At 48.8% G+C, this 18020-nt stretch overlaps 1 protein-coding gene across 1 annotated transcript; it reads right to left on the reverse strand.

The window, feature by feature from the left end:
- Window positions 1-2282: 2282 nt before the first annotated feature.
- Window positions 2283-18020, reverse strand: SFT2D2 (SFT2 domain containing 2). The gene is made up of 8 exons (XM_038542617.1): window positions 17864-18020; window positions 12848-12934; window positions 12519-12604; window positions 8365-8446; window positions 6936-6971; window positions 6791-6849; window positions 4846-4875; window positions 2283-2410 (listed from the first exon to the last, which is right to left on the reverse strand). The coding sequence occupies exons 1-8, from the start codon at window positions 17924-17926 to the stop codon at window positions 2371-2373; spliced, it is 483 nt and encodes a 160-aa protein (XP_038398545.1). The 5' UTR covers window positions 17927-18020; the 3' UTR covers window positions 2283-2370.

Consider the following 18020-nt stretch of genomic DNA (forward strand, 5'->3'; position numbering starts at 1 on the left):
TATAATGCTAGATACGTATTTCTTAGATAAATTAATGATCAGATACATTCACCTGTTACCTTCAAAGGTCATCGATTACTCTGGGACTAAGTATTAATACCTTCCTTTTACTGAGATATCATCCACGTACACTGGGCTCCAGGCTAAGCACCTGACACACACCCACTGACGGACAATGATCCAGCAGGAACTGTTATCTCTGGTATTTTTAAACAGAGAAGCCAGAGCTTATGTGACTGAGCCACAGCTCACACCCAGACCTGTGTGCAGTCGAAGCCCACATCCACTAACTACCACAACCCTGGTGACATCTCAAAAGGCATTTTGACCTCATGACCCACAAAGTCAAGTCCAGACACTGAAAAGAGCCATCAGCCTTCTAGTTACTCAGGCTGGCTGGAGTTCATAGAGACAGGCCAGCCTCACATCAGTTCTTAAAAGAAAGAGAACAATGGACACTCCTGAACTCCTTTGGGTCCCTTCCTAGAGTGCTTCCAAGATCTGAGTTATCTCCTGGAGGCGCGTCAGATGTGAAAAAACTCCACAAAACCAGACGGTAGCACATAATTTCCCTTCCTGGCTGAAGGCAGGTTAGGAACCTCGGGATAAGACCAGATGCCCTCCAGAGCCTAGAGAGGACCTGGTAAGCCTGGCTGCTCACTCTGCCCTATGGGACCTGCTCACACCTCCTCAGCTCAGAGGAAAAGGCTAGCCCATCTGAGGTCTCACCTGCAACAGGATAAAGAATTTAGCAACTGGCCACAAGCAAGGAGACAAGTGGGCCACACAGCCTTTGGTTTGGAAATTCCAAAGCAAGCACCCAAGTAGACGAGCTAGGCCTGGGTAAAGAACAGAAAAGCAACCCCAAAGAGACTTCATTGGCGGGCTTGCTTTAGAGGCTCTGCAATACCAAGAACTTTAGCAATCTAGATGGAGCACTTACGACAGGCAGCAAGGAAGAGCTAAAAGGGCACACAAATGAACAATGGAGATCCCACAGATGCAGCAGGAAGCCTCCCCAAAGGGCAAATGGGCAGAAGACAGCACAATGACATAAAGAGACTGGGACCAAGGAAGGCACAGGTTGGGCTAATGAGAACAGGTGAAATAGAGGACAGGCCTCCAGAGCTGCCCCTGGAAACACGGGGCCAGAGAGGAGACTGAAGCCAGGGAGCCCAGGCTCTCAGCCCAGCTCTGCCACCACTGTCGCTTTGGGGGAGCCCTCTAACCCCTCTGGGCCTGATTTCCATGACTGCCCAGCGAGATGACCATCAGCGCTTCATCCCAAGGTTCTTGTGAGGACTAGATGGGGTCCTGGGCACCAAGCAGCATGTGTGGTTAGACAGGGGCTGCAAGGGAACCACGCTACTGTCCATTGCCCCCTCCCCAGTGTTTGTATCTCGGGCACTGTTTCCAGGCCACTGGACAGGCATGCCTCCTACCTGTGGGCCCTGTCTTCCCACCCACTCTTCCCTGGCCCCATTCCGGAGATCGGAAAATAGAATCAGTTTAAAAGCAACATTTATAAATAATGAAAACAAGATAACAGTGGAAAGCAGCAAGATTTTCAGCTTCCGTGAGCTCTTGTGCAAGAGCAAACAGTGTCTGTTCTGTCCATGCACTGTCCCCAATCCAGTTCCAGGAGGTCATGAGAAAAGATATGTGAAGGGGGCGACAGAAAGAAAACCTCAAGAGAAAAAGAGCGTGCACAGAACACGTGTCCTGAAGAGGACACATTCCACCATCAGGTGTGGAATCCAAAGAACGAAGCCAACACCAGTTCAGATTTTAAAACAACACATTATCCTGTGCTATGTCACTCCACGACCAGGCTGTCCATGGGCTTGCATGCAGCTGTGAGGGGAGCAGAATCACGCACTCCCAGACTCCAGAGTAGAAGCACGTCCATGCTGGGTGAGGCGGGGTGGCGCTCTCCATGCTGAGGGCAAGTCCACAAAGCCCCTGATGATCCCAAAACTCTGTCCCTTGTTGCTGTACCCCTGCCACCTCTGACGGGGCTGCCTGTCATCACCTGGGAAGCACTGGCTCCCAAGGCTGATCTGTGGCTGCTTACTGAGGGTTTTATTTAGGAGATTTCAGTGGAATACCATCTAAAGAGGAAACAGGTGCGTAACAAATATTCTACTCCATAAGATACAGAACCCCTTTCATACCGTGCTACAGACATCTGGGTTTGGGAACACAACACTGCCTCTGAAAGCAATCCTCAAATGTTCAGATCACAAGCAACACATTGCTGCAAGAGAAAAGGCACGTGTCTGTAAGACAGAGGTTTAGAAGTTATTTACAGAACTGTCCACCAGCTTCCTTCCACAGCGCCTTCCAAAGTTTTGCACAACTGCCCATGTGTTATGCAAGACATACAGCAAAACACTTCTTCACAGCATCCCTAGGAGAAAAAAAATATAAAGATCAATGGGAGACCATCACCCCAAAGGCCCCTGCAGATTTCCTGGGTGCCCAGAGTAGCACCTAGCAGAGCAGAAAGCACCTAGACTATGGGGTCGACCTACCTGGCATCAAACACCAACTTCAACATCAGTAGTAGTATTGTGGGCAAGTCATTTGTCTTACTGAGTTCCAAATTCCTCATCTGTATAAGGGGATATCCCACTTACCCTAAAGACCAGTCGCAGGAACTAATACAGTGAATAGAGTAAGTATTAAATAACTGATAGCTACTCATGATAACCAAAAGGGAAGACCAGAAGAATGTAAAGATTATCAAAAACCAAGAATGTAGGATTATGCACCCTTGAGGTCAACCAGAACCACCAGATGCACTGGACACATTAGATCCAACAGTTACTTGGGCCTTTCTTTCAGCAAACAGCAGAGACTTACTAAGTGACGGCTTTCCGGAGTTCCTGAGCACAAAAGGTTCTTTCTACAAGTGACTGAGCACTTGTTACCTTGCTGCGGCAGGCCTATCCCAGGAGCATACTCCTCAAGATGCAAGGAAAAAGTGTGTGCTCAATGAATTACTGTCCTATTCAGGCAAGCATGCCCATCTCCACACCACACATGGCTACGTGCTAGGGCTTCCCACCCCTGCTCTGTCCCTCTGCTCTCAGCTGTGCTTACAGGAAGGATATGGAAGTCACGAAGGGAGGGAGAGGTGAGTGAATGCATTTACATGGGCGGACACAGTGCTTTAATAGTAAGATAATTCTAGAGCACCATTTCTTAGGATATGCTCTGTACTGTAGTCCCAGGAGATACTCTGCACAAGAAAGTGTTTTACAGCCAAATAAGATCCCTCGTGGCAGCTAACAACACACATATTAAAGGACCTGGAAATTTGCGTAACAAGGAACCCATGTAATTTTGCTTAACCCTTTCCCAAGCTTATTTGACCATGGAACCCTGCTCTACTGTGTAACCACTATTCCTTGGAACACTGTGGAAAGGCTACTCCAGGGGAAGGTACAAACAGAACTGCAGGGCCTACCTCTAGGATCCTGCCCCACTACTTCAGCACATAAAACTCACTGCTACAGCAACCTTCTATCATTTGGTCCATCACTTGTACGTAAGCTCTGTAAATGCCAACCCAGGTCAAGTCTGCAGTCCTGAAGGATAGCGCCAAGCAGGCCCAGCTTCATGGGTCCAGAGCCACGTGCGGTTTCACTGGGTCCTGTACTTCAAAGGTTCCACACCTGGTTTAATGCTCTGTGGTTGCCATCTTGAAATTCTCAATCATTTTTTAATAAGGAGCCCACATTTACGTTTTGCACTGCGCCCTGAAAATTATGGAACTGGTCCGTGATTCAAATTGTTAGCAAACAGATAAATAGATCACTGGATGCTCAGGGATGATAGGTTCTGGCTTATTTCCCAAGACAGCACCACTGTACTCTTCTCAGACAAGCCACCATCCTCCCAAACTGGCTGGGTCAGCAGAGTAGTTCCTAACTGCTACCCCCCTAGAATCCATTCCCAAGCCACATGGCTGCCTTTATGTTGATGGGCTTGTGAACTTCTCATCTGATACTCCCCAGCATCTTCAAATCACTGTCAGAAGCAGAGTCGGAATGTATTAGAAGCAAGCCTGCTCTTTCTCCTCCCTTGCTCCCATGCGATTTCTCACGTTTTCAACCCAGCTAAAGAAAAGCTGCTTTTTAGCTACCAGGTAATGACAGAGATGTATGGAAATTAAACTGCTGCATGAGAGCAGAGTCAGGCAAAGATCACACGGCCAGTTCTGAGAGGCCAGCCCATCACTGAAAGTGACAATTAAAGGAGGTGTGGAGGCTGGAAGGGGCCTCTGGCAATGACCTGGCCCAGCCCACTCTGCTTATCCCTGAGTCCTCCCAGGCCACAAGGGTCCAGGGAGCTGCTCAAGGTCACACTGCTAATTAGGAAACTCTGGTCCTCTGAACCCTGGCCCTGACTTTCCCTTCATGAACTCTGCTGAAATATTCTCATCAATGGGGGTACTTCAAGTAAATGAGCTCAGATCCCTCCTTCCTCAGTGATACCAAAGTGACATTCACCTTTGAGACGATCTCCACAAAGCTACAAGTTCAAAGAGTGATTATGTGAACATATGCACTACCTATCACAGGAGAACATACACGCAACCAGAACTGGTGGTCCTGCGCCAATGCCCATCGTCCCTGTACCACAGAGGAGGGATGGAGGGGACCCTCAGCTTACTAAGCTGTAAAGAGGAATACAACATTTACCTATTTGTCTGAAAGAATTTTAGTAATGATAAAATAGTATGTGTTCTCTGAAAACACTCGAAACAAAAGGCCCTTTGCAAATATACTGTCATCCCCCAGTGACAGAAGTCACAGTCCTAAATACAGTTAGTCTTACCTTGCATAGGGTATGAAGGAAAGGCTGTACCTGCAATGAGAACACAGAAGAGACAAAATCAAATGGAGGGAGTCACCAGAAGGAATGACCCCTGAGCTGTGAGGGCACCTGCCCTGATTGGCCCAGACCCTGTCCCTCTCCTCAGCGTGCAGGATGCATGCACACATATGCACACTCGCACACACATGTGAACACACATGCCCTGCCATGCATGAAGGCAGGGGGGGTGTCATCAGTGGCCAGAGAAGAGCAAAAGGCCCATGTAGAGGCAACCCTGTGACCTCAGCTTCACAGGGCCACCCCACCAGCTTTAACCAAATGAGCCAGCAGATCCCACACATCTGGAAGGCACAGAGCCCTACTCTGAAACTACCAAATAAAACCCTGATCAGTTATATTCTAATATTTCACAAATCCTCAACAGAATATAACATCTATCTGACTGGGATAATTTTCTGTTCTCTCCTATAAATTTTAAAAGAAGAGAGAACAGAAAGGAAAAACCCTACTACCAACTACACTATGGATAAAAATATTAGCTGTGATCCTTCAAGAACCGAAGCCCAAAGATATCTTGGTGATCCCTGGTAGCTCAACGCCCTCACCCAAAGAAGGCCCACGAGGGAGGACACCACAACCCTAAAGGACCAGGCGTGATGTACCAGGCAGGTAGTAAGTTGGTCGGCCCTGAGAAAAACACAAAACAGTGTTGGAGGGGATATTGCCATTTGCTCAAGCCCATATAAACGCTAAACCTCTGAAAACTAGGTTCAAATTCAGTCTATAGGCATGAAAAGGCATGTACATATGGGTACCAATTGCATCCCCCTGGAAAAAACAAAATATAAATATAAGCCATCAAACTAGGCCTTTTGGTACCTACTCCCAAAACATGTGTGTCATTAAAAGCAGGCCAGTCTTTCTTCTTATACTCCCCACACACAGAACCTCATTTACTTGTGAGCACAGTACATTCCAAAAAGCATTTGGGAAGTTTCTTTATCCAAGAGTCCAAAATTACTAAAAGGGAGGGTGGGTGCTCAGCTTGTAGTCCAAAGACCCATTTCTGGGTCTTTTCTGTACCACCAAACAGGGATATAGTCGATCTTTGGAAGCTTTAAAACTTCCAGTCCTCTCTCCTTTCCACTAGAGAAAACATTTTTTTTCTGAAGCAGCACACATCTATGGAAACTGTTCAGGTCTCATCCTCTGATAAACTCTGGAAGGATTATAGCAATGTCTCAGAAGCCATCAATTCTGGGTCTGCCAGCACTGCTCTCACTCTGATGTTGGACCGGTTTAGAAGGAACAGGAACCTATAACCCCACCCCTGGCCCCCAGGAACAAGGTCTCCAGCACCCCTTTCACTACACATGGCTCCTGAGCTACAACTCCCTCCCTGGTCTTGCCAATGGCCTCCAGCGCACACACGACCCTACCACCCACAGCCATGTGGTTTTGCCTTTCGTCATTCACCATCCCTCATCTCCTGCTGACAATTCCCTCTTTGTGCATCTGCTAAATGATCCATTCCATCACAAATGTAACTCATCGCTCCTTACCACTCGCCTTCCTCCTATCTGACTCACAAGCCTTGTTCTACTAGCCCCTGTAATACTTCATCATCTTTGTTCCTACCAGACAGAAGTGACTGAATAACAGTTATAATACCTCAAAATCAACCATGAGCTCTGCTAAAAACTACTGCAGCAGGCAAACAGCCTTCCCTGCCCACCTAAGACCACTAATGCCATCTATCGGCACTGGGCTGAGTCAACAGGATTTCACTCTGGAGTCTGATTTCACCGGCATCATTGAGAATTCTTAAATTGAAAAGTTTCTATGCTTTTCTAGCCTCCTACCCTACCCACACCACGTGGGATTTCATCTCCTTTGGCTGCGTTAGACAGCGACGTGGGCAGAGGGTATTTAAAACATCACTTACCACGTCAGGGCCAAGGACTGCAAGATACAGAAGATGAGTGCGAGCCCCTTGATATGCCACTGAAAGAACAACAGGTGGTTAGAGCGCAGGCTGTGATGGGAGGCACGCGCCACAAAGACTCAGGAAAATTAAAATACATACTTACCCAAAAGGCGGAACACAGGGTGAGTGCAAAACACAACTGGAGAGAGGGGAAGAACAATAATGAATACGGATGACAACATGGAGGAAAATACTCTTAAGACTTCACCATTCTTGGCAAACTTAAAATCCTCACCCCACTGCAGTAACCAGATTCTGTGATGATCCCCACAACCAAAGGTATCCTTCCTTTCAAAGCACTGGACCCAGGTAAGCACCCATGTTTGGCAGAAGAGTTAAAAGTCCCAATGAAATGAAATCAGCCAAATAAGAACTGATGCAGAATAAAAAGAAATGAATCCTCTTTGACTTTCAAGTTTTCCCAAATTCTCTGCCCAGAAAATAAAATCACATCACTGGTCGGTCACCCTCATCGATCCATCTTTTCCTTCAAATGTACTAAAATAGGTAGAACATACACCTCTGTATTTTAACCCCCATCAAAAAACTTGTGTCTGGAGCAGAAAAGGCACGCAAGGACAAAGGGTAACATGAGACATCAGACAGTTGGTTATTTGTTTACATGTCACCTAACACCTTCTCTGAGTCCTTTCTTAGAAAGTTCTTTCTACAAGAGACTTGTCTGGACCATCCATATCCAGGACTGGCCGAGAACAACGGCACTTGAGCTGACGGTCACACCTGTCCTCACCTCTTCTATAACGTAGCTACCAATAAATATGTCCTAAAGATTTCCTCTGTGTCCAGTATTGTGTCCAAAGCTCCAAAAGGACATGTAATCAACAGCAAACATGGACACAGCCCTAGAGAACTTACCATTTGAACAAATGACATGGACAGAAATGAAACTAAAAATAAAAGTGCACTGATCAAGTCCCAGATGTTGCAATAAAGGTAACTGTAACAGAAGGCCAGTGAATGTGGTCTGGAATGATTTTGACAGCCACAAAGAAGACAGCAGCCCAAAGAGAAATGGGACGACACGCTGAAGGCACTGTTGCCGGAGCAGGGAACAGGTGTGACAGGCCATGAGGATAGCAGACCCGCATCAGAAAAATGGACAAAAACACACACAGTGGCACAGTCAGATAATGCTGAGACAAGAATGAGCTCCAGGACACCAGACGCCCACTCCAGAGTGAAGCCACTCTGAAGTACTTCCTCCAAGCTTTGCCCAGGTGGCTTCACCTGTCACCAGGAAGACGTCCCAGTTCTCTTGCCACCACATCTGTTCGGCTACTCTGACCAGCCCTCTGGGGGTACAGAGCTGCCAGGATACACCATCCAAAACACCAGGGGAATAATCATCAGACACAGAATTCTCCCTCTGCCACAGTGGTTACAGGCATTGGGCAGTACGTTAAGATGAAAGGATAAAGAAAAGAGGTTTTTAGGTTGAAGATGAAAAAAGATTCCATAGAGCAAAAATAAAAAGTCCTATCTCACAAGTGCAGCTGAAAGGCAGGCCTTACCAGCACCATGATGGTTGCAATCAAACGCGTCGGCTCAAACATTCGCTTCAGCTGCTTCATCGGCCCCATGAGGAAGACAGTGCTAAAAGGCAAACATACACAAGCCGTTCAGACCAGACCTGCACCAGGCACGCCCCGCTGCCTCTCCATCACCCCCCAGGATCACCCACGGTGATCACAGCAGCAAGAGCAGTCGACACCTGAGAAGTCCTTACTACATGCCAACTGCTACTGTTACAGGCCTTTTGCGCTTTCTTCTCATCTAATCCTTTAATAACCTGTGGCGGTGATGACACGAATCATCATACTTACTGTGCAGAAGAAGAAATTGAAGCCCCAAACGATCTGTTACCTACCCAGGAACCCCCAACTCCTCACGCTGGAAGTACATGGCGTCTGATTCCAGAACCACACCCAGAACCACGTTACAGGACCCCTCTAAGAGGTGCCTGCCACCTTGCCTCCTTCACCATCCACAAACCAAACCAAAAACTTGGGTAATTTTAAGATTTTATTTATTCATTCATCAGAGACACAAAGATAGAGGCAGAAGACATAGGCAAAGGGAGAAGCAGGCTCCCCATGGGGAGCCCAATGCGGGACTCGATCCTGGGACCCCAGGATCATGACCTGAGCCAATGGCAACCACTGAGCCACCCAGGTGCCTCAAGACTCGGGTAATTTTAAAAAAGAAAAACCACACCTGACAGGTTCAGGTTGCTGATACTAAAAAGTAGAGCATTTCACTTTCTTTCATAGTCTCCAGAGAATAATTCTACTGATGGTATCACCTATTATTTGTTCAGTGTTTGCTAAATGCTAGATAGGACACACTTGACCTCATTTCATAGCCCAGTAACTCTGTGAGTTAGGTGTTATTACACTTATTTACTTGAGAGATGAGAAAAATGAAGCTCAGAAAGGTTAATTTACTTATCCACAGTCACAAAGCTAGGAGAGCCAGCATTCAAACCCACATCTACTAGATCCAAAGTGCCAAAAGACATCTAGTGATTTCCACGTGAATGGAATAATAAAATAAAAATAAAATAATAAGAGCAGACCCCCAGGCTGAACTCAAGCGTTGGGTCTCTCACGTCTCTAGATTCCTGGCAAAAGTGTGGCATCACTTTTGGCATCACCCCATGTGGCATCACCCCGGCAGTTGCCTGTAACAGCCAGCATTTAACATGAGCTACCAGGTATTTGGTAAAAACAAATTTAAAAAGTAAGTCCACCTCTCTTTAAAGCGCCATTAAGTTTCAACCTGAATTCATGGCCACACTCTTAGCTCAGGTATTTGAGCTGAGTGCACTCTTTACCCAACAGTGAACAAGAAGCAAGAGCCAAGGCTGCCCATAAAAATTAAATGTAGGGATCCCTGGGTGGCGCAGCGGTTTAGCGCCTGCCTTTGGCCCAGGGCGCAGTCCTGGAGACCTGGGATCGAATCCCACGTCAGGCTCCCGGTGCATGGAGCCTGCTTCTCCCTCTGCCTGTGTCTCTGCCTCTCTCTCTCTCTCTCTCTCTCTCTCTCTGTGCGACTATCATAAAAAAAAAAAAATTAAATGTAGCATATATACAAAAATATAACAGACTATAAGTAAAGCCATAAACTCCTAGACAGCATCCTGGAAATAACTGTTTGATCCCTTTATTACTTCTGTAAGCATTGCTACCAAGAGGCGATCCTATTAGGGTTTGCTAAATAGTTCTCTGCACTAACCAACACACTCCTGTATTTATACTCTATTTACAGACTCTACATTCAACCAACACTGTCTGCCCAAAGCAAAGCCCTCCAAAAGTTAGTATTTGAGACGGCTTTAGAGGCAAAATTAGACATCTCTGACAGCCAGCAATTTACTATCACAAGCATTCATAAAGTAAGCTTCTAGAAGGTAACTAGAGTTGTGTACTCAAACATCTGGTTAATATTTGCAGCCCAAAACAGAGCTAGGTTTGGGAACAATTACAAATAGGTAAAGCAGAGGTACAGCCCTTGTCAAGTGGCTCAGAGACTTGTAACAAAATCAGTGTAATAAAATGCTATCTGTGCTGTCATATAAATATATTGGGATATGCAGAGTCCCATAGGAAAGAAGAGGTCATTGATTCTGGGTGGGGGTGGGGAGAGGTAAGAGGAGACACTGAATAGAAATGGTGACTTCTGAGCCAAATCTTGACAAAGCAAGGATTCGCTTAACGGAGGGGGCAGGATACAAAGAGGAAGATGTAATGGGGCAGCACGTGAGGCAGAGAAATTAGCCCCAGAACTGACACAAGGACATTTGGGGGGATTCAAGAAGGTCAGCCTGGCTGGGGAGTGGGACTGGGTAAAGCCACATCTCAAAGGGCCTCTCCTGCATGCATGCACCTGCAGGGGGAATGGGTACCACTAAAGAAAGGGAGACAGGGCTACAACCAAACGGCTCTCTACAGGTCTGTAGGAAATGGCCTGGACAAGAATGAAGGAGGCAGAGAAGCTGGCAGAGGAACCCTGTAGTAGTTCAGGTGGGAAGCGATACAAGCCAGAGCGAAGAGCAGCTCAAGTGCCACCATCTCTAGGCAGCTCAGGTGCCTCCCACTCCCCAGGTCAGAGCATGACAGCCACCCCTCCCTGAGCAGTCTTTCTCCACCCCCTATTAGGTTATCAGTTCATCTATCTGTCCGCCTGCCTGGCTGCCCAGTAAGCTCCACTGCGGCAGGAAGCAAACCACACTTGTCTGTGAGTGCTCAGAGCCCAGCCCAGGGTGTGATCAAGGCTTACTCACTGAGCAAGTGAGCCCAACAGTCAGGGACAACAGCCATGGAGACAAAGAGGAAGGAGCCATTAAGAGGTCAGCACCAAGCCATCGTGAGTAATAACAGGGTCCAGGGCTTTGACGCCCAGGACTCGGAGGCCATTCACTGACATACAAGGGAAAGGAGAAGGAAAGGAAGGGTCACAGAGTTCAGGTTCCAGGGGGCCAAGCAGGTAGAAGTCAGGCCAGCACTTCCGGCTGGGAACAGGACTGGTGCCATCAGCATACAAGTGTGGCTGAAGCGTGAATTGCACTTGACCTGGGATATCTGTGCACCTGCAGCATGCAAAATAGGCTGTCCACCTCCAGGGGGTACTCTGTTAGCTGCCCTGCCCTCATGAGCCAAGAGCCAGGTCTGAGATGGTCTTATCTGGACAGAATAATAATACATCACACCTGCAGCCTCTGGTGCGGTGAGCCTTTTAAAACCACCACTCAATCTCTGGCAGCTGCAGGCCAGAGTGCAGAGAGGATCGTGCTGTCAAGCCGGAAGAAATCATTCAACCACTGTGTGCCACGGTTCCCTCATATATAAAAATCACAATAAATTTATCCCAGGGGATTTCAAAAATAAACTAAGATAAAAAATATCAGGGTGGGGCGCCTGGGTGGCTCAGTCAGTTAAATGTCCGAAAACTTGATTTTGGTCATGATCTGAGGGTTGTGGGATCGAGCCCTGTGTCGGGATCCACACTAACCCCGGAGTCTGCTTGTCCCTCTCTTCTGCTCCTCCCCTATAAACCCCTCATGCGCTCATGCACAATCCCTCTCTCTCCCTCTCAAAAACAAGATTTTATTTATGTATTTATTTGAAAGAGAGCACAAGCAGGGGGAGAGACAGAAGGAGAAGCAGGCTCAGTGGGGAGTCCCAATGCAGTGTTAGATCCCAGGACCCCAAAATCATGACTCAAGCCAAAGTCAGATGCTTAAACAACTGAGCCACCCAGCCATCTCAAAATAAAATCTTTAAAAAATACATATATATGCTAAAATATTTTGAAGGGATAGGATATAAGATGTATGTTATTTTGGGGGGGATGTGATGTATTTTAACTACTACTCACCACATCCTTCGAACTATTAAAGCATCCTCCTGGGATACCTGGGTGGCTCAGGATATGATCCCAGGATTTGGGATCGAGTCCTGTATCGGGCTTCCTGCAAGGAGCCTGCTTCTCCCTCTACCTATGTCTCTGCCTCTCTCTGTTGAGTCTATCATGAATAAATAAATCTTTAAAAAATAAAATTTAAAAAAAATAAAGCATCCTCCTTCATCTTCCTTGAGCACAATCCACACCCATTGTCCCATCTAGTGATTGGCTATGGTTAGATTAAAAATAAATAAACAGTTACCTCCCAATTGATGCGATGTTACCAAAGGTATAAAACACTGCAAAGAGGTACAGTCCCTTCCTGGGCACCCAGAGCAGAAGAGTTCCCTGGAAGGTAAAGCACAGGGCGTTTGCACGGGGAGAAAGCCCTCCTGCCACAGCCATATAATCAAGGGTGGACAGAGACACCCACTCTCCCCTCCCACCGCCCTCAGCACCTCCCTTATCTCTCTCTCCCAGCCATGCTTCTCACAAAGAGCAAAAGAGAGAAGGAAGTGAACAACAGAGATGGAGGGAAGGAGGGACAGGGTGGGGAAAAGCTGAGGGGGGTGGGGGGGAGGAACATCTTACCAGTAGTGAGCAGACAATTCCTGCGGCAAAACACGCGATGAAGCCTTTTATTCTGGTACTCCAGCTTAATGAAGATGCCTCAACAACCTGAAATTTTTTAAAAACTGATTACATACATGTATATGCATATTTGAGCACCAAAAACAATGAGATTTAGTAGTGAGATGTAGTGTGTGAGTCTGTGCTGAGGAAGGCAGGAGCAAAGAATCCGACTCACTCACTCAGAGCTACAGGAGCCGAGTCATGGAATCCAGCTCCTTATCCATCCATGAATCTTCTCCAGCAGCGGCTAAGAGGTTACTGAGCTTCTAGATGAACATCCCCAGAGGTGGAAACTCTCCACCTGAAGCACAACCACTTCGCACACAGTAAGGCAAGACAGTAGGCCCTAGAGAAGCCAGAACCCTTGCCATAGCCGTGGCAGGACAAGGACAACTGCACAGGCACGACCCCCGCCAGGCAGGGGCCCGGCAAGCGGGGGCAAGACAGCAGACAGCAGCATCTCTGAGAGCCCAAAGGATTAACAGCTGTCATCTGTGCCAGGGCTTTCAGCTGAATCTATTCACTTCTGGCACCAGCCAAGTCACCCAAGTGGGAGACAAATCCTAGTTAATTCATTACTGCCCCACTCATCTGACTGTAATTAATCCCTCCCCAGAGCAAAGTTCAGAGGATGCCAAGATTTCCCAAAACAGCTCTGCTAAAACAGGGCAGCCTGCAAGTAGCCCCCACAAGTTTTTCCCCCATGTGTAGAGAACTTAGGCAAGAGACCTTCCTAGTCTGTCCACCTCATGAAAGGGGCCATGGCTGCTTCAAGCTGGGGACAGGCAGCTGCCACTGAGACTGCAAGTCCTGCCTAGCCAGCCAGTGTATTCACACAAGGCTCACCTTGTCTGGCCCCCCAGTCTCCATCCCGCAATGAGAGAAAGCTGCCAGAAAACACTCCCACCAGCTCAAGAAGGAAAGTGGTAGCAGAAGCTGCAAGGGCCGCTGGACCGGCAACTCCTTCAGCCTTGACTGTTCCCAGCTCAGGGACTGTTCTCAATCGTGTCTCCAAACTTCCTACCAAACTAGAAGCTTGAAGAGAAGGACTAGTGGCTCTCCCAGGGGTGGCCAGCATTGCTACAGAATGGCTTCATTTCTTCGGGAGAAAGGTAGTATTCAGGGCAGGTTATCAAAACAGCTTTTCCTCCAACTATATATAATCATATATTTTTGTTTCGTTTTAAGAAAGGGAGAGGGGGACAGACAGAAGGAGCAATAGAGGACCTTCAGCAGGCTCCACGCCTAGCACAGAGCCTGACACAGGGCTCGCTCTCACCACCCTGAGATCATAATATGAGCCAAAATCACAAGTCGGATGCCTCACCGACTAAGCTACCCAGGCGCGCCTCTATTCACACATATTTAAAGGGGGTTCATGACACTGCAATTCCCCATCACACACACAGCACTTGCAGAAGCATGTGGCACCAATGGACACTGCACAGAAAGGCACCACTGGGGATGGTAACACACAGTAGGAACAGGATATCGGGACCTCACAGATGGGCCACCTGCTTCCACGCTGAGGAAAACCCCTCCTCCAAAATGAGGTACATGATGCCCTGTCACCAGGCTGGACAGGCACCTGGACAATCAGGTCTGACTTCTAACATATTCAAGATGCCATCAAGAAGAAAATAAAATCAGAAGACACCACTCTTCCTACTCATGCAAGAAACAAAGAGCTTACTTTGCCAAGGTAGAAAGTAAGAACTGACCTGCGCACAGGGAGACAAGTGTGACAACAGAACTGGATTAGATTCATGGCTCGAGCACTATTTGGCATCAGGAGGGATATTTTAAGAGGATAAACCATAAGGTTAAGTGTCAAGTTTGAGGTGGCCTTGGCATTTAGAGTACTAAAAGGTCTCAACAGGACAGTGAGATTCCAGTCCTCGTAAAGATCAAGCTGACACAAGGAAAAAGCAGTTCTGGTTTCTTCCTTCAGAAAGGAAAGTGACATGTTGATTCTACAAGTCCCTCAAGCTGAATTTCCATCCACACGTCATCCAACTTGGCAAAATGAGGGGAGAGGGACAGATAACTATTCATCCGTGTGCTTTCCCACCCAGAGTCACTGCAAGTCTTTTACACGCTTGGTCACAGCAAGAGGAAAGTGCTGTTCCACTTCTTCCAACTGGTCTCAGTGAGAGCTAAGCACTCCTTTTCGCCAATTTACAAAAATGAACTCAGTTGATAGAAAATGCCTCTCTAAATTCATGGCTGCTGGAAACTGTGCTGGGGCACTTTCTGGAAATTAGAGAGGCTAAAATAGTACCTGGATAGAATTTGCAGGCAATCTGCACACAAGCTGTCTGATTGGAGGTTAGGAACAAAGGTCCCTTTGACTCTGGGATGTAGAGAGAAGAAAGGTTCTTGCCAAAATGAAGGAAAGCTAAGAACTGTTTGAGGAAAGAGGGCTGATAACCAGAAGAAGGTGAGAAAGGAATCTGCTTCATTCCCGGGCTTTCAAACCAGATCCCACTCATTCCTTCCTCATCCCTGGAATTCTTTATGGCAAAAATAAAACCTATACTTTTAAAAATAAGCCCACTAAAACTAAAGGTTGAAGGCGTATTTATGACGGTGAGGTATCAATTAAAAACCTCGTCATAAGGCTCTTCGTAATGAAGCACTGCCAAGCAGTTTTTATACCTAGTTTCCTGTGTAGGAGAAACTGAACTAGTCATGCTTTTATTGTTCACATTAAAAGAATAAAAATTTGAAAAGCACTCATTTATGGTGCCTTCTGACAACTGCAATAATTTTATTTGAAGAGCCTGTAGGCCACGTAGCCCAGCTTACAAAACAGAAATTTCAGCACACAGTTCTCCAGCTTTGCCAACTTCAAGCCATGGGAAATGTGAGACAATCGAATCAATACCAACAATTTAAAGGAAGCCCAAATTAGTAAAAATCAAGCCAAAAACAATCCTGAAAATGAGTTCAGCCAGCTACAAAATGTTTCCCAGGAGTCTGGGACTCAGGAAATGGCTACATTGATGTATGTAAACTGGAAATCACACCTGGAAAGAGGAAATAGACAACACTACTTCAGAACAAGAGAGCAGCACCCACTCTTTTTTTAAATAGATTTAAGAGGTGGCTGAGCTTACAACACTTTAAAGCCCTTCACTATGTCCAACACAGGCATGAACCATTTTAGGTTAAAAAAAAAAAAAACTCAGCATTTATATTTTCAGTCTGTACTAATCACTCATTCTTAAGGGTCTGCTTCATGATTATTTTCTAAATATATAATATCTGCATCATCTGTCAACACTCCTCCCCCAAGCGTCTTCAGGATGATAAAGTGTCTCCTTCTTGAACCCTAGCTGCTCATAAAAGCGTGATGAATGACAGTCCACAGGGCATAATGCTTTCAGATACAAATGACTGTCAACTACCGAGTTCTCTTAGGCTGGGCCTGGGGTTTGACTTCACAGTTCATAACAGAAGCCAGAAACCAAAACCAAAACAATTCATGAAATTACTCCTGAGCCTTGACCAATTAATAAAGGCAACCAATTACAAAAGAACCCACAGAGCTGTTTTGAAATGTTAAAAAAAAAAAAAAAGATAAACTCCAATTCCTGTAATACTCAGTTCAGTTCTTATAGCGTTACTTCTTCAAGATGAAGATTCAGAGAGTAAGCTTCTGAGTTCTAAGATTTCACGGAGGAGGTGAAGGTAGCAGCGTCACACAAAATGCAGAAGAAATCAGCAACGGCAAAAGCGGGTGAAAGCAGTTGGCTGAGAACAAACCACGAGAGACACCGATTCAGGTTAGAAGGAAAACATGGGCTTCGAGCTGAAGGAAGCCTTAACGTTTCAAACGTTCAACACCTTCAGTTTATATCTGGGAAACCTGGGGCCCATGGAACGCACACCCCAAAGTAAAATGTCATTTTGTCATCCAGAAAGGAAAACAAACACAAAGGCGAAAAAAAGCACTGGAAATAGGAAGTGAACATTCGGCGTGGCTCTAGAACACAGGGCCCGAGTGCCCAGGTTCCAGGTGGGCCCCGGCCCTCTCTCGCAGCAGGCCCACAAACGCGCGGGCAGTACCTCCCGGTCCCGGGCAGACGGCGGGCTCAGGGGAACCAGAGCGGGCCCTGCCCTCCAGGAGTTCCCGGTTCGGCGGCGGAGACGCGTCACAACGACAACAGGTGCCCAAGGTCGGGCGGGAGTGTCACAGCCACAGCTAAGCGCCGCCGGAGCGGGCAGCGGGCAGGGGAAGCTGCAGCCCCCCGCCCGGCCCAGGCTACCTACCGGGACGCGGGCCCCCTCCGCCAGGCTGCCGTTCCCGGGGCGGCGCCGCCCTCCGGAGTGGGCCGCTCGGGCGGGGACCGCAGAGGGGCGCGGGGCAGCACCGCCCGGGGCGCAGGGCCGGGAGCGCGGCACCTGCGAGAGGAGCGGGGAGGACCCGCGGGGGGGACGCACGGGGAGGACCGCGGGGGGGGGGCGCACGGGGAGGACCGCGGGGGGGGGCGCACGGGGAGGACCCGCGGGGGGGGGGCGCACGGGGAGGACCGCGGGGGGGGGGGCGCACGGGGAGGACCGCGGGGGGGGGCGCACGGGGAGGACCCGCGGGGGCGGGGGGGGCGCACGGGGAGGACCGCGGGGGGGGGGCGCACGGGGAGGGCCGCGGGGGGGGGGGCGCACGGGGAGGACCCGCGGGGGTGGCGCGCACGGGGAGGACCCGCGGGGGGGGGGCACGGGGAGGGACCCCCGGGGGGGGGGCGCACGGGGAGGACCCGCGTGGGGGGGGCACGGGGAGGACCCCCGGGGGGGGGCGCACGGGGAGGACCCGCGGGGGTGGCGCGCACGGGGAGGACCCGCGGGTGGGGGCACGGGGGGGCGCACGGGGAGGGTGCACGGGGGTGGGTGGCGCACGGGGACCGCGCCGCTTTCCAGGAAAAGCCTGGAAGCCCCGCCCGGTCCCCGCGGGCCCGCAGCCAGCGCGCTCACCTCGGCCAGGCCGCCCCGGTCCTCGGTGTCCTGGCCGCTCAGCACCTTCTTCAGCTTGTCCATCCCGGGCCGGGTCCGCACGGCGCAGCCCCGCTCGGCCGCCTGTTGCGCCTGTCGCGCCCGCGGAGTCGGCGGCTCTTCCGGGTGCCCGGGCCGC

This window comes from Canis lupus, chromosome 7, assembly GCF_011100685.1.
Source record: "Canis lupus familiaris isolate Mischka breed German Shepherd chromosome 7, alternate assembly UU_Cfam_GSD_1.0, whole genome shotgun sequence".
In the NCBI taxonomy this organism is placed as follows: domain Eukaryota; kingdom Metazoa; phylum Chordata; class Mammalia; order Carnivora; family Canidae; genus Canis; species Canis lupus.

Coding starts and splice junctions, on each gene's coding strand:
- SFT2D2 (XM_038542617.1), bottom strand. CDS start 17,926: ATGGACAAGCTGAAGAAGGTGCTGAGCGGCCAGGACACCGAGGACCGG. Junction 12,935..17,863: donor ACCGGGGCGGCCTGGCCGAG/GTGAGCGCGCTG, acceptor AAAAAATTTCAG/GTTGTTGAGGCATCTTCATT. Junction 12,605..12,847: donor GAATTGTCTGCTCACTACTG/GTAAGATGTTCC, acceptor TTTACCTTCCAG/GGAACTCTTCTGCTCTGGGT.